General features: G+C 45.1%; 1 protein-coding gene across 2 annotated transcripts; it reads left to right on the top strand.

The window, feature by feature from the left end:
• Positions 1-670: 670 nt before the first annotated feature.
• Positions 671-14,857, top strand: LOC125946987 (gastrula zinc finger protein XlCGF57.1-like). Of its 2 annotated transcripts, XM_049671267.1 has the most exons (3): positions 671-779; positions 13,089-13,787; positions 13,956-14,857. In XM_049671267.1, exons 2-3 carry the CDS (start codon positions 13,373-13,375, stop codon positions 14,294-14,296), a joined length of 756 nt encoding a protein of 251 aa, XP_049527224.1. In that variant the 5' UTR covers positions 671-779; positions 13,089-13,372; the 3' UTR covers positions 14,297-14,857. The 2 variants fall into 2 exon arrangements, with proteins under 2 accessions (XP_049527224.1, XP_049527223.1); XM_049671266.1 differs by having other exon boundaries at positions 13,089-14,857.
• Positions 14,858-15,209: the final 352 nt, after the last annotated feature.

Here is a 15,209-nt window from a genome sequence, read left to right as displayed (position 1 = left end):
ACCAGGCAATGGCCTCCGAGATTAAGCGCGCTGTCATGTTGTACCAAAACCTTTTCAGGGCAATCCTGTGGGCGCCGCCTTGTTTGTTCAAGTGGTGAAGCGTACATTGCTTGCCTCAGATGCCTCCGTATTTATAACGGATGTGCATGAAGCCAGCGTGGAAGTCCCCTGAACCCTACACGGGCAGAAACGACTACGGCCACACTCCATCACTTCGCCGCAGACTCTCAACGCAAACTCTCAACGACATCAAGTAACTTCTCAAACTTCACTCGGAGCTCCTGTTGCGGACATCTATTTAAAGATAACCTTTAATATACGAAGCCAAGTAAATTCAGTAATGTGGCGGCTATTTAGGTGAACCTAGCGCTTTTGGGGCCTAAGCTAGGGCGCCTAATAAGCGCTAGACATTTTTTTTTTTTTTTTTTTCCCTTCCTCCATGGCGCTACAACAACCCGGGCACATAAAGAACCAACTATAACGCCCGAAATCGCTTTCGCTCCCGAAATCGCTTTTGCAGCATTTTACCAGCACAAGCACATCCTTAGAGATAAGTGCATTTAAAATCTAGGAGGCGTCACCCTGTGAGGCGTGGATCTATCGCCCACTTCAAAAGGCAGCAGTCTAGGCAGCAGCTACATCATCATCATCATCATCTGCGCGCTGTTGTGCTGTGAGTACACTCTAGTTCCACGCGTGTCTTTCAGGCGCCTGATTTGCTGTGCCGGGTGGCTTTGCTGTCTCCAAGACCAATGCTCTTCCTGTGGCAAAAGACAAGCGTGAGTATCGGCAGTGCTAAAACGCTACACTTTCTCGCCTTTCAGCAAGACTAGTTAGTATCCTGTAAGCAATCTTGATCGGCGAGATAAAGGATGTCGTCCGCTCGTTTCGGGATATCACAGAGAGTTCGCTCTCCATAATTGAAGTGGAAAGATGCTACCCTGGACTCGCAGAATAAAAGGACAAATTCCCAACGAAGGCATGTGAAACTTAACTAATACCTGTGTCACACGGGCGTTTCGAAGGCCTTCCAACCAATGGTCAGTTGACTCAAAGGTCAAGTTCGAGCTGCTACACGAGCGGTTTCGAAGGCCGTCGAGTCAATAGTCTATTGAGTCAACGGAGCACTCTACAACTCTATCGAAATCTCGATGGCCTTTGAGCTACGGAAGCGGAAACAGCGCGAACATGCCCTCTCGTTCACAGTGTGCTTGTACTCATGGTTAGAAAGAACAAATCAAACGAAAATGCTCTAAAAATTCTGTGAGTGTTATTAATTATTCAATAAAGTATTTTTGCTACTTGATATGTGCGAACTGCACGTACTCTCGACAACAGCGACGTGCTTGTGTTCATTCCTTCCTCCATGTACACATTACCTCTACTTCATGTGCTGCCGGCAAGGAGGTTATAAAAAAAACTTCTGGAGTGGAGATGCCGCGCCGCGGCTGACGCCGGCGACCGCCATATTGCTCCGGGCAGAAAACGCAGCTGCGCCGCTTGGGCCCTTGCGGTAGTTCGGCAGTTGCGGCATTTATAGTGCTTAGTTACGGTCTGCTGAGCGGTAGTTCTGCGTTTGTAAGGGAACATGCAAGCTCTGCTGAACGGGATGGTGAACGCCTGCGTCGCACGAATCGTGCGAAGCAAAAGTCAGGAGTAACGTTTTACGTGTATATGTAGCTCGAAAAAGCCTTCAATCGCTCGACCATTGCTGTGCACTATCTCCGTCGAGGAGCGCTGTTGTACATGCAATCTACTTTTAATTGGCTGATATAGGCTGAAACAAGCTTTTTTCTGCGTACGTATGTTTGTGCGACAGGTTCCCGAAAGAGAAAGCGCTGCGTGACGCATGGCAGCTCGCTGTTAGCAGAGATGGCTGGGCGCCTAAAGATTCGGATGTTCTTTGCTCGGTGCACTTTGAAGAGGGTTGTTTTGACAGGTCTGGTCAAACGACAAGGCTGCGACAGGGCAGCACTCCAACCATTTTTCTAGTGTTCTCCGCACATCCGCATAAAAAAGCGAGTTCGTAAAAAATGCTTGCTGTTGTATATATTTCCGGTGCGCTTGCATATGAGATTCCGCATGTCGAGAGGAATTATTTACTACTTATTTATATAAAATGATACAGCTCACAGACCTGGCGGACGTCGTAGCTGCGTCTCACAAGTTGACTGTTTGTAAGCGTGGCACGCAACTGTTTCGCATCAAAACAAGAAAATAACTGACCTAACTGGCAAATAAAGAGTATTGCCAGTCACATATCGTGTGTGTAACAACACGATATGTGACTGATGCGTGTTGTTACACACACATATCGTGTGTGTAACAACACGATATGTGCCTGGAGCAACAACAGTTCTTGTGCAGCTATAGGTGTCCTATCTCGGCGTAATTTAACTTAGGCTGGATCGCGAATATTACTGTTTTCGGAGATCAAGTTGCTGTTGCATGCCGTCGTGTAAAGCTCTATACAAATCAGAGTTCATACAAATTCGTCTATTGCGGACTCACGATCTTTACAATATTTAAAAGCGATTATTCGTAGTTACTGAACCGTGCGCCTTAAGCAGTGACATTATCAGCATGCCTTTAATTTTGGGCATTGGTGCAATTTTTTGTTTTTGCGCAGCCGAAAAATTTGTTTGTTTTGATGTGTTTACATTTTATGTATGCCTGTTTGGCATTGTTTTCCTATAGTATACACTGTGATGCACCATGCAGTTATGCAATATTTTATTCATTTTTTTCACCATGTTGTTTTATGCTTATTTTTATCAAAATAGCCAGGACATAATAAAATTTATTTACCACTTTACTGATTTCACCTTGTACTTCGTGTTACTTTGGTAATGTGGCAAGCTGATGCGCATAAAACGCGTTACAGCTTCAGCCCACGTATTCTTGCGTTAACAACTGCCTTGTGCATTTGTCCTTATCCTGACAAGGCAAATATTACTGGGGATTCCTGATGATTGAACTAGGCGACATGAAAGCCCTAACGTCGCTAACTCAATGATACGACGGCCGCTTTCCACTTCTTTTACGGAGTCTTCGTTACTTTATTTCGTCACAATTCTTTCAGCAAAAAGTCACTCTAAATTCGCCTAATTCACCTCTCTGTGCACGCATTATCGCCTCAGTTCAATTGCGTAATCACTTTTAGAATGTTAAATGTGGCTTTCCCATCATCATCAACTAGCCCAGCATCACGTGTTCTTCCCATCATTACCTTTCGTTAATCTCCTATTACCCAGCTAAACCCCTTTAATCCACGATTATTTACTCCTAATTCAACATTATTACTGTCTCAACACACTTCATTCACTTATCTATATTCATTGTTACTGCAGTTCACATGCTTAATTAATATTGTATACTTAATAGTGGTATTGCGCGCGCTATCACCTCTTATCCTAAGAGGATCATTTCGTGTCAACAGCACGGTTTTGAAACGGCCTTGAGACGGACACCCCACCATGAGGTATGCATAAAAGGCTGTCGCATTGAAAAAAAACATCTGCGCTAAATAAATCATAGTAATTCTCCCGCTTTCATCATAAAACGCCACCACGAAATCGCACTGGTTGTGCTACCAACGCGCAAGCAGCGCTCGTTCTTGCCTGGAGCAAGATGGCCGCCAACCGGTTTTCCAGGCTTCAGCCGGTCGCATGGGCGCGCATAGGGGATCTCCACTCCAGAAGTTTTTTTATAACCTCCTTGGCTGCCGGCTGCCGTCATATCGCCGCCATTTCGCCGTATAAACAAACATAAAAGAAATTATAGTGCTTTTAAGTGGTTTTAATGTTGTTTAACTTTTGGTGACATGAAAACGAAAATAAAGATCCGCAGCGCCATACAATTTTGCTGAGAAACGCCTGAACCACTCAACGGCCTTTCAAATGTGCCGTGTAGCAGCGCGACAACTCCTTTGAGTCGATAGAGTTGTGACGTTTCGAAGGCCGTCGACTGGAAGGCCTTCCAAACGTGCCCGTGTGACACGGGTATCACTCTTTTACCGCAAATGACATGTAACGGGAAAACTTAATCATGCAAGTTCATGGCACGCTGGCCCATGTTAGGGAAAAGGGGGGATGGGAAAACGGAGTAGGAGTACAGCAGGCAGGCAAAGAACTTTATTATTATCCGGAGGCGGCGCTCGACCCCCTTTAGGGGTTACACCGGTGGGCCACTCCCACGACGGGACGGGGAGGTACTAGTAGCAAACTTTATTTGGTGTTTTGTAACAAAGTCCCAGAGGGTGGAGCCCATAGTCCAGGGCCCCATTTGCTGCTGCTATCCGGCTGGCCCGGTCGATCAGGTATCGCTGGTCGTCAAAGGCTGTGCTGTAAAGAGCGGCTTCCCACTGGGATGGGGAGGCGTTGGGTATTCTAGGTAGGCCGGGTGGTTTGGAGCATTCCCACGTAGAATGGTAGAGGTTTGGGTGTCCACCGCAGAAAGGACATTTTTCGGGGTTCTGGCTAGGGTAAAAAGTGTGGCGGAGAGCAAGGCTGGGGAACGTATTAGTTTGGAGCTGGGCGCCAAGCAGCTGCATCTGCACGGTTTAGCTTCACGTGTGGTGGAGGAAATGTTCTACGGGATAGTCTGTGGTCTTGTAGTATATGCGTCTATGTAATGTTATATCCTTGCGCTTCTTCCGACAAAAAAAAATCGGTTGGTGTCAGTACTTAGCAAAAAGGTTGAATTTCAATATGTCGAAGTGTCGATTTTGTTCACTTCTTATTGTCGAACTATCGTCATTAAATGCACCTGTTCGTCACTTATTAATCAGATATTTAAATTTTAAACCAAGTGTTAAAGATTCGATTGCTCATTTCATTCCTTAATTGGTTCAACTACGGTGCTGGCAGTTCTGCAGCTAGCAGTGGAGTATATTTTTCTAGATATGTGTGTGAAAATTTATTTTGAAGTATAAACATCATGCAAGCGATCTTGCGCACAACAGTGACGCAATGGAGATGGCTGTCGCGTTCACTTGTCGCCTACAAGTCGTACCGCATGCGAGCGACGAGACGGGCGACTACTTTGAGCGACGTCTCCCTGGTGTTGCCGGTATGAGGGCAGCAAATACTCGCCAAAACTGGCGTGATGTGTGCTTTATTAATTTAAGTTGATGCGTTTTAGTGTAAAAAGCAGCATAAATATTTCTAAAGGTCTTGCACTACGTTCTTATCCTTGCACGTATCAAAATTTAATCGTTTGCTCGTTCCGTGCGACAATCGGTAGTACTTCACTGAAGTATATCCAGTTCTGGCTTTGCGCTATTGGCTAGTCGCTCATAGCACTTCCGCGCGACAAGCGACGAATTCTAGATTTCCAGAAACGAGCGACAAGAATTAGTGATCTGTTCGTGCGACAGCCCGTTTCATCGCTCGAAGCCGTCGCTCATCGCTGTCGCGCACAAAATTGCTCTCATGCTGTTTGGGCTTGACTGAAGCATGCTATGATAGCTGCCCTGTGCAAAATGTTATCGTGCAAGGAGATATAGAACTCACCTGGTCGTATTGATGTCTGTTGTCCTCTTCTGCCTATCACTAGAATTCCAAAATCCTTTGCAAGGAAATTACAAAGAAAGCAAAGTTCTCATTCTGCTGGAAGGATTTGAACTCACAATTAACCAACAGATTGGCAGCCAGGATTGTACCTCGGCCACTCTGGTGATGCTTCATCAGTGGTGAATATTAATCCTGGAGAGCAACATAGTGCCAGCAGCTGCCATGATTGTCCAAAGCCCATTTAAAATTTTTGTACTGGATAGAGCTGGTGTGTGTATGCTTTCATCGTGTTCTAGCATATAGCCTTCCCGGTTGCGGAGGCGGTTCTTAATTATTTTCATCTACATGTAATGACAATGATTAAGTGTGTCTGCTTTGTCTTCATGTTCTAGTGCTCTCCTAATTTTTACTAGATGGCACTGACGTCCTTTTGTCTTCAAGGTTAGTGTGAGGCCTATTAATGGGATCTTTTCGAAAGATATAATCTTTCGAAAAGCTGGACGAATCCAGAAGTAAGAAGCTAAAGTCTAGTTTTAGTCGATAGCAGTGGCTATGTCTGGGCAGAGAAGAGGAAGAAAAGCTGAGTCTTTCGACTTCACCGCCGAGATGTGCAAATTCCACAAATGAATAAGACTCAAACTTCTTTTACTTCTTGTTAGGAGATTGCTTGCAGGGCTTTATTCATCGTTACTGCAAACTGCCGTTGTGAAATAAAGTCGAAGCAATAGTGCATGCAGGATTACTTGTCATTGCTGGCGTGTTTGTGATTGTTGGCGAACACGGTGTCGGTCCTCTATGTCACCGAAGTTATTGGACAGGCAGCTGTTCAAAAAATCATGCAACAAAACCGAGGGGAGCACAGCCTTTCCCTCACTGTGCATGCAGTGATAGACTGCGTGACCTTGAAGACCACGGCGCAACAGCACCGATTGTCTTGCTCAAGGTTGTGAATAATACACCATAAACACATCAATGTGGCATTAACAGTATTCTAAATCCAGAGAAGAAAGTAGGCGTGAAATGTACAGTGGCATGTCTCTGCTCGTGTGGTCTTGTGCGAGCCGTCAGGCAGTGCTAGAGAAAAGAAAGGAAAATGCTTATAATCGTGTTATGAACCCGAATGTAACGCGAGGCGCATTCTGTCGCCTGAAATTTAAGAAAAAGACTGATATATCCATGCAAACACGCTATGTCGGTTGTATCGTTATAGGCTGCAAATTGGGTACGTGTTAGAATTTTAGAGTGCGGCAGGATACACATGACACCAATAAAGTCTGAGAATAAATTTTTGTTGAAAACAAGCTATACCATACGGCGCGCGGCTACAATGTTATTGCACTTGGACTTTATGCATAACATTAGTGTGAGCCTTTGTTTCATGGGCACACTGGGAAACGTGTTAGTTCAGGCATAAAATTTTTCATCCTATGTAAAACATCCCACAGCTACATATGTAATATTTTGCATGCAGAAAGAAACTCCAGCAAAATGGAGAAGCCATGGGAATTTGCGTGGTCATGTTGCTACTGAGTTTGCTGCTGGACAGAGACTATTGTGTTCTAGTGGACTAAACAGTGCAACTGAACACTGTACGCGAATGAAACAAGAAACCTTGAACTATTACATGAGAAGGCAACAAGAAGTATTGACTGTGTCATTCAAAGGGTTCAGCCATGTCCCACTAGTTCTAGCTTGTATAAAGAATATTTCTGTCGGCTACAAGCGCTCGCACTCGTGAATGGGATACACAACACACTCGCTTGACAAGTGTGCACAAATTCGACCTGAAAAACAAAAGAACACCTCAAAGATTTTTACCGACATTTCATTCCGTTTTAACATGTTATGTGCACCATAACTGGTTTCAGCTTCCTAGAATCAATATTAAGTCAACAAAATTCGAACATACCATAAAAACAAAATACAGTGAAACCTCGTTACAAGAGACACTGTATGAACATGTCTCTTGTAACCAAAAAATTCTAAAAACACTGATGAGTTGGACTTTATTATACATCAGCGTCAAAGTTTGTTTAAACACATCTTTGATGCGAACAGAGCTGTCTCACGGAAACGTGGTGATGGCTCTGGAGTCCGACTACCGGCATACGAGGTGACTAGCACCGCAGACGCTGTGACGGAAATCCAATTCAATGGTACTCTGTCGCAGAGACGGCTTGGGAGCGCGACAGCGATTATAGAAGCATGACAGAAAATGTAGTGCAATTTGTAGTCGTTATCATGCAAGCTATGACATCCGGTTGCGGAACAGAACAAAATCGAGCCAAGGGAAAGAAAATTGTAGCGCATACTGGTTGGTACAACTTCGGCCGCGTCATGTGAACATGTGTGGGTTGTGTCTCTTATAGTGAATAATTTACTCTAGGGACCTACAAAAGTTGTCCTTAGTAACAGTGTGTCTCTTGTAACCATGTTTCTTGTGTGCAATGTTGTTAACATGGCGAACCTAGGAAAAGCAACCCAACCATTTTCAAATGTCACTTATTGCCGAGTGTCTCTTGTAATAAGATTTTACTGTATTGAAAAGCACAGAGATAACATCCATAGTACTACTGTACCTGCTAAATTGACCTATGTTAAGTGAACTTTCTGTTCAGTTTAAGCGTGCTGCGAAGTTCCAGCAAGAGAAAATACATTGTTATGGCATGAACACTCGTGTTGTCTTGCAGTCCGTGATTCAGGCAGAAGTTGTAGTAGAAGAGGGGTGATTTAATAGAAGAATAAAGGTTACATAGCTACACAGGCGAACTCCCATGAACATAGTCACGTCTTCTTTCATCGACCAGCCTACAACTGCTGCGTGGGTCCCAATTTCAGTCAGGCCCACTAACGCACTACGTAAAAAGCACTTCCCGAGGGAGGGTGCCAGCGATATGCTAATACTCGTTTAGTTCGAATGTGAAAGCAAGCCACTTTGGTCAATTCGATCCTTGTCAGCATCCCTACGTGTGCAGAAGTGGTTACAAAAAGCTCTAAAATGCGAAAATAAAGAAAAAAAATTCTTCAGGTGGTGCTACTCGATAGGGGCGGCAGCAACCTGTCTTAAGTGGTCAGAATGACTTGCGCTGTGCCCTGGGCGATGTTTCTCTTGTAAATTTTGTCAGTGCCGGTTATAGTGCTGAGGACTGTGGGTCGATGGAAGAAAACATGTACAGTTATTGCAGTCTGTATAGAAGTAATCTGTTGACGATAGACTACTTCAAAGCTTAAAAAGATTGGAATCTATTCGTGCCGCTGCTGTCTGTTAATGCAGCCTTTTAGATTCGACCAAAACATGCCAGTGTCACAAGAGTTGAATTACCAGGAGTCGACTGTACTTGTCATGGTGCACTATGGCATTAGATGGCTTAAATCATATGCGTACAGTATGAGAACGAGTTGGAATGCTGAGGAATTCTTGGTAATGAAAAAGAGAAAAGTTAGCACTGGTGTTACGTCCACTTCCGATGCTTTGTATGATGCCCATGCAACGTGAACGTTTTTGTACAAGTGGCTAAAGAATGGGCCATTCTCGTCTTTCGTGTCTCGGATCAATTCTTCCCCCGAATTGCACTTGGGCTAGTCTCTCATTGGAGAATTTCTGAAGCAGCTTACGTTACCTTGTTGGTGTCATCATTTTTCAATCTCACTTGCCAGCCGAGTGACTCTTTGTTTCTTGCGCAGCAACTCCAGGTTAGGGACCGACTTCTGGTTTGCCATTGAGGTGGGACGAAATTAAAAATAAATCGTAGAAAAATAAAACTGTAGATATCCATGGTACTACCTGTGGTTAATAGATGACATCAGAGCACAGGTTTAGTACAGTAATGAGCTAATTAAGTGTCGAGAATAATTAGAAACAATTTAAAAAAATCTGATTGCTGTACATCAAAGCACACAATCGTACACTTTAGATACCCACCGCATCAGTACAAGTTCCCGCGAAACTCCAAGACCAGAAGTGACGGCATCAGTGACGTCACACGTAAACCAGGGTTACCCGCTCATTACTAATTAAAATAAATAGAAGCGAATTAGAGCTACACACCACCTGACACAGACTGAACGCCTGCCTAACAAAGTGGAGGGGTCATGTCACTCCCTCCTCTCTTGCTTCTCTCCAGGTGCGTACTGCTCCGTCGTTCGCTCGCGTGAGCCTGCTGCGTGCCGGCGCTTGTTACATGCTCTCACGTCAGTGGTGGAGGGGCATGTAGGTGCGCTTCGTGTGGTATCCGCTAGGGGGCTACGCCTCGTGTCCCCCTCGCCTACTCCTCTGTGCATGGCGGTTTCCCGCCAGTTCCATTCGCTCGCTCTTCCAAGTTCGATTTCCAGCCCGTTCCGTTCGCTATGGAAGTAGAGGACACGGAGCCAAATGTTGTGTACACAAGGAAAACACAAACATAACCCAAACTATACACCAGGGTTCACCAACGCCGAGGTGCAAGTGCCACTAGCAGACACCTAAGTCAAGGATTAGGGTCGTTTCCATTTTTTTGGTGCAATATATTATGGGTGTTATTCATAGGTGAAAAATTTCAAGGTCAGCAAGATATTGTGGCGAGGAAAGAAAAATTGGAATGCATTTACTATAATTATATGTATTTATTGCATCGTTAATGCAGTGTGCATTTTCTGCTGACTGGAAAACTTCTCGAATTGTACCTATGCCCAAGTTAATCAGCCCTTAAAGGGCCGCTCACCAGGCCATGTAGCAAATTTTGGTTATGTCTAAGGAGCATCTTACCGCAAGAATTTTTCAAATTGGTTCATTAATAGCCAAGATAGAAATATTTCAGTGCAGCGAACCCGTTATTTCAGGAGGCGAGCACCACTCCCAAGAGAGACCTCTCCACTTGTGCCGTCTAGCCTCCGCAAGGGAAATTCCTTCCCTGTGCTTTCCCATACCGGAGTCAGAGAATCGCGTGACGTATACGTCACAGCCCCACCTCGTTTTTTTTCTTTCTCGCTTTTGCAGCAAAGCTGTTAAGGGCTACTACACCCAGCAGGGTGCGTACAGGTCCTTGAAATCCTTGAAAAGCCTTGAAATTGAAAAGTGCGTTTTCAAGGCCCTTGAAAGTCCTGGAATTTTTTTCCTTCCTTGAAAATCCTTGAATTTCGTGAGCAATGCACTCTGATATCGACATTGTGACCTCCTTTCTGTGGTAGATCGGCGTCGATCTAACTCTCTATTTCAGAAACAATACGCCGGCGCAAGGGCACATGGTTCTGTTTTGCAGAACTGTGCGGAAAAAATAAGACTTCACCCTGTCAAACCGCAAACGGAGTGAGAGACCCGTGCCGCGCTTCAGTGCTGGCTCGGATGGCAGTGGGCCTCTTCGATTATCTGTCCCTGACGGTCCCGGAGTACCCGAGGCACTGCTTTCAGCCAATGAGCGTTGCGTGTGCAGCTTCTCGGACAGTCCGGGACTGTCAGAGACGGATAATCGAAGAGGCCCACTGTTTGCACTGCTTTCCTCACCCTATCGTTTGTTTAACTCCTCACCCGTCGTTCTGCCTTGTCCCACTTTCACTCTTGCGCGCGAGGTGAAGCTAGTGAAGCTAAAGACAGCTTTAGTGGAGCAACTTTACCACTGATGCTCAGTGCCTTTGGGTGGCAGTTTGTTATAATATTATTTATGATAATATAAGTGCAGTACCATTACCGTATTTTTTGGTCTATAAGTCGCACTTTTGTATAAGACGCACCCCCCTCAAAATGGCAGTTATTCCGGAGAAAAAAAAGATGTATGTATAAGTCGCACCGGTGAATAAGACGTGCCTGGTCTTTCGGTAAGCAATTCAAAAAACGTTAGTGACGTTTCGCTCCGTGAACGCGGGTCATGCGCAAGCGTATGGGTGCCATATATTTCCACTCCAGGCGTATTTCTGCCGTCGTGGTTGTTGCGATGTTTCGTATAAAGTCCAAGGGCAATAACATCGTCCCCGCGCGCCGTATGCTGTATGTGCGAGTGAAAGCGTGCGACGGTGAGCCCAATCGCGCACAAGGGAGGAAAGCGGAAAGGCTGCCCGGAAAGGGGGGGTCTGCCTGTACCCTCGTAGCAACTGCTCAGTTTGTGCAGCGGCCCACGCCGTATCTTGACAGCGATCTGCAGACGCGACGACTTCGGGGTCGATCGACTCACGGTCGGCCTACCGCCGCTTGCGTTGCTGCTCCATCCTTCTCGCACGGCGCTCGGGAACTTGATCATGAGAACCCGGCACCTCAATAGCGTGCACAGAACCCGTAGCAATTAAGTCAACCGGCGCGCTTCGCGTGGCCATAACATAGGATTCAATTTTGACGGCAGTTTTCCCTGAAAAAAAAAAAGTTTACAGGGTCGCACTGTTCTGAGACGCACTGACAAAAATTCAGAAAAAAAATGCGTCTTACGCACCGGAAAATACAGTATGCTGAATGTTTTGAATATGTTTGATGAACCAACCCAGCTAATACTGCAGAAGCCTGAGCAGCTGTTGAGTGTTCGTTGCCGTAACTTTTAATATTGCGGAGTTGAGAAATGATCAAGACATGTTTTACAAGATTGCAATATACATCTACTTGTTATAATGGATGTATAGCAAGACTACACTGAATGGTTTGGAAATGTTCAGCAAACTTTCCCAGTTAATACTGGAGAAGTCAGAGTAGCTTTGGGAGCATTCATTGTGTTTTGTGAATTATTTTTTTGGTATTGTTGTGAACTTGCAAAGGTGATCAAGGTTAGACATTATTAACATCATTGGGATATACATTTATTTCTTTTTATTTTAGTCCAATAAGCCTTTGCTAAATATTTTGAATAATTTTGGTGAACTTTACCCAGCATATACTGGAGAAATCTCAGCCGATGTTGTAAGCATTCATTTTGTGTTGTGATCTTGAGAAGTTATTAAGGCTACACATTTTTATTATAGTTGTGGCATACATTTATTTATTGTAAGTGCAGTAAAACTAGTCATTTTTGGAAATGTTTGAGTAAAGAAATCCTACTTTGGATGCCACTTTGAGTCCTTGAAAAACCTGTGACATGTCTTGGAAAGTCCTGGAATACCCTTGAATTTTTGCCTTGGAAACCTGTACGAACCCTGTAATATGAGGAATCCTAGTTTGAGACGAAATGCTGATCTTATTTTGGTCACCAGGCCTTTGATGGTATTACTGAATCTTAGTTGGGCCGCACTTGATTGCAATGGAAGCTTGCACTAATGCTATACTGCCAGTCCTCTATGATGTTTTACCATTAAAAAAGTTTAGGTAAAAATGTGTATATTTCACAAACTTGATTATTGAGCAAACAAAAATATGTTGGGCAACCTAAAATGGTTGTCCTGCTGTCCTCTGATCTTATCTGAAATCGCCATCAAGATTTACTGAATGACGAAAAAAGCTGAAAATTTTAGTGTTCACAGGGTTCATGTATAAAGGTTGCGTTGGTACATTTCAGTGCACTAGTATAAATGTTTTCATTCCTCGGGCATTTTGTAATGACATTTTCATTTTGAAGCAAAAAGCATTACTCAGATAACATTACTTAAAGTGAAAAGCATTACTCATTACTTGTTTTCTTGGTGCAGCATTGAGGCATTCCAGCTGTCAAGCAACTGCGGATGGTGCAGTCATCAACGATACCACCACCACTGTAACTCTTGTGCCTGTGAGACAGATCAACGTGATCTGAAGCATGCACCACAGTTCATGCAGGCCAGCGTCGTTTTGAATGCCATTTGTGCCCATTCAAGCTGAAGCAGCACATACCTGCAACCCACACAGACAAGAGGACATTTCAGTGCCTTTAATGCCCTCAGAGCTTCTCACAAAAGCTTAATCTGAAGAACACCTGCTCATCTACACAAGTAAGATGCGATTTCATTGTTCGTTATGCCCGTCGAGTTTCTCAAGAAACTCCACACTGAAGACTCACATGTTCGTCCACACAGGCGAGAGGCCATTTCATTGCCCTGCCTGCCCTCAGAGCTTCGCCCGAAAGAGTTGGCTGAACCGACACCTGCGCACCCACACAGGCGAGAGGCCATTTCAGTGCCCTTCATGCCCTCGGAGTTTCTCAGCTTCGACTACACTGAAGAATCACGTGCGCATCCACACAGGCGATAAGCCATATCAGTGCCCTTCATGCCCTCAGAGCTTCTCACAGAAGGCTACTCTGAATAATCATGTCCGCATCCACACAGGCAAGATGGCATTTCAGTGCCCTGCATGCCCTCGGAGCTTCCCACAAAATGGTAGTCTGACCCGACACCTGCGCATCCATACAGGTGAGAAGCCATTTCAGTGCCCTTCATGCCCTCAGAGCTTCTCACAGAAGTCCACACTGAAGAGTCACATGTGCACCCACACAGGAGAGAGGCCATTTCACTGCCCTGCATGCCCTCAGAGCTGCTCACAAAAGAGTAATCTGAAGCAACACCTGCGCACCCACACAGGCGAGAGGCCATTTCAGTGCCCTTCATGCCCTCGGAGCTTCTCACTGAAGTCCACACTGAAGAGTCACATGTGCATCCACAAAGGAGAGAGGCCATTTCACTGCCCTGTATGCCCTCAGAGTTCCTTTTACAACTACAAGTCTGCACTGAAGAATCATGTGTGCACCCACACAGGCCAGAGGCCATTTCAGTGCCCTTCATGCCGTCAGAGCTTCTCAGACAAGTCAACAATGAAGAGTCACGTGTGCATCCACACAGGAAAGAGCCCATTTCAGTGTGCTTTGTGCCCGCAGAGCTTCTCAAAAAAGTCTGCACTAAAGGTTCACCTGCGCATCCACTAATGTGAGAGGATGTTTGAGTGGTTTGTGTACTTTCAAAAAGTTCGGTAATGTACTTGTTGTCAAGCCAGTGCACACGAGGGATTGTTGAAGCAGAAAATTTCAGTGTTCACAGGGTTCATGCGTAAAGGTTGCGTCGGTACATTTTTTGCCAGAAAGTTGACTTCCCAAGTACACTTGCTGCACAGTAGTGCTGAGTTCTGAAACTTCTCATTGTTTCTTGGTTTTCATGTTTTCTTAGTTTTTTTCATGGAACCCCAGTGTATATTCTCTTAATATTGTTATTTCTCTTAATAAAATACTTGGAAGTTAGCGTTTGTCTGTCTGATTCGCTGTCCCCTGTGTCAATTTTGCACAACTCTGCTCATGAATTACCATCTAGCCTGCACCCAATTCTTGCTGAGCTTTTTCTGTTAGACTCATATTTTTGTTGCCTGTAGGTTCTATACATGTGCGAGTCTTTGGAGGTCTTTTCATTATATTGTTACAGGGAGTACTTAATTAACAGTAAACGGCTAGCGCTTGTCTAGTCAAGACTGCACAGAGCACACAGGTTCCAGCAGGTTTCAGTCCAACAAGAGAGCCTCTGACCCAGCCCCACTACATCTTTGCCATTGCTCGTGACATCCTCGGCCGATGAAGCACCATCCCGGTGCTTGTTGTGGTCAAAATGGATTATCACAGTTGCAAAGTTAGAGGCGGGAAAGATGTACAATGTCACGTCGTGGTGCGGCAGTCGATGAGGTGGATGCCATGAGAGATATCTCATAGGCGACAGGAGTCAGCTGGCACGGCACGTGGTAGGGCCCAACGTACCGCAACATAAACTTTTCACAGAGGCCGACACGAGATGGGAGCCAGAGAAGGACGAGAGAGCCCGGTAGAAAATCAGTATCCCGGTGTCGACGATCGTAGA

Source organism: Dermacentor silvarum, chromosome 7 (assembly GCF_013339745.2).
Source record: "Dermacentor silvarum isolate Dsil-2018 chromosome 7, BIME_Dsil_1.4, whole genome shotgun sequence".
Classification (NCBI taxonomy): Eukaryota; Metazoa; Arthropoda; class Arachnida; order Ixodida; family Ixodidae; genus Dermacentor; species Dermacentor silvarum.
Note: the sequence above shows the minus strand (reverse complement) of the source record. Positions and strands in the feature narration are given on the sequence as shown.

Excerpts from the sequence above, each read along its gene's own strand:
- LOC125946987 (XM_049671266.1), top strand. The coding sequence starts at position 13,373 with ATGCGATTTCATTGTTCGTTATGCCCGTCGAGTTTCTCAAGAAACTCC.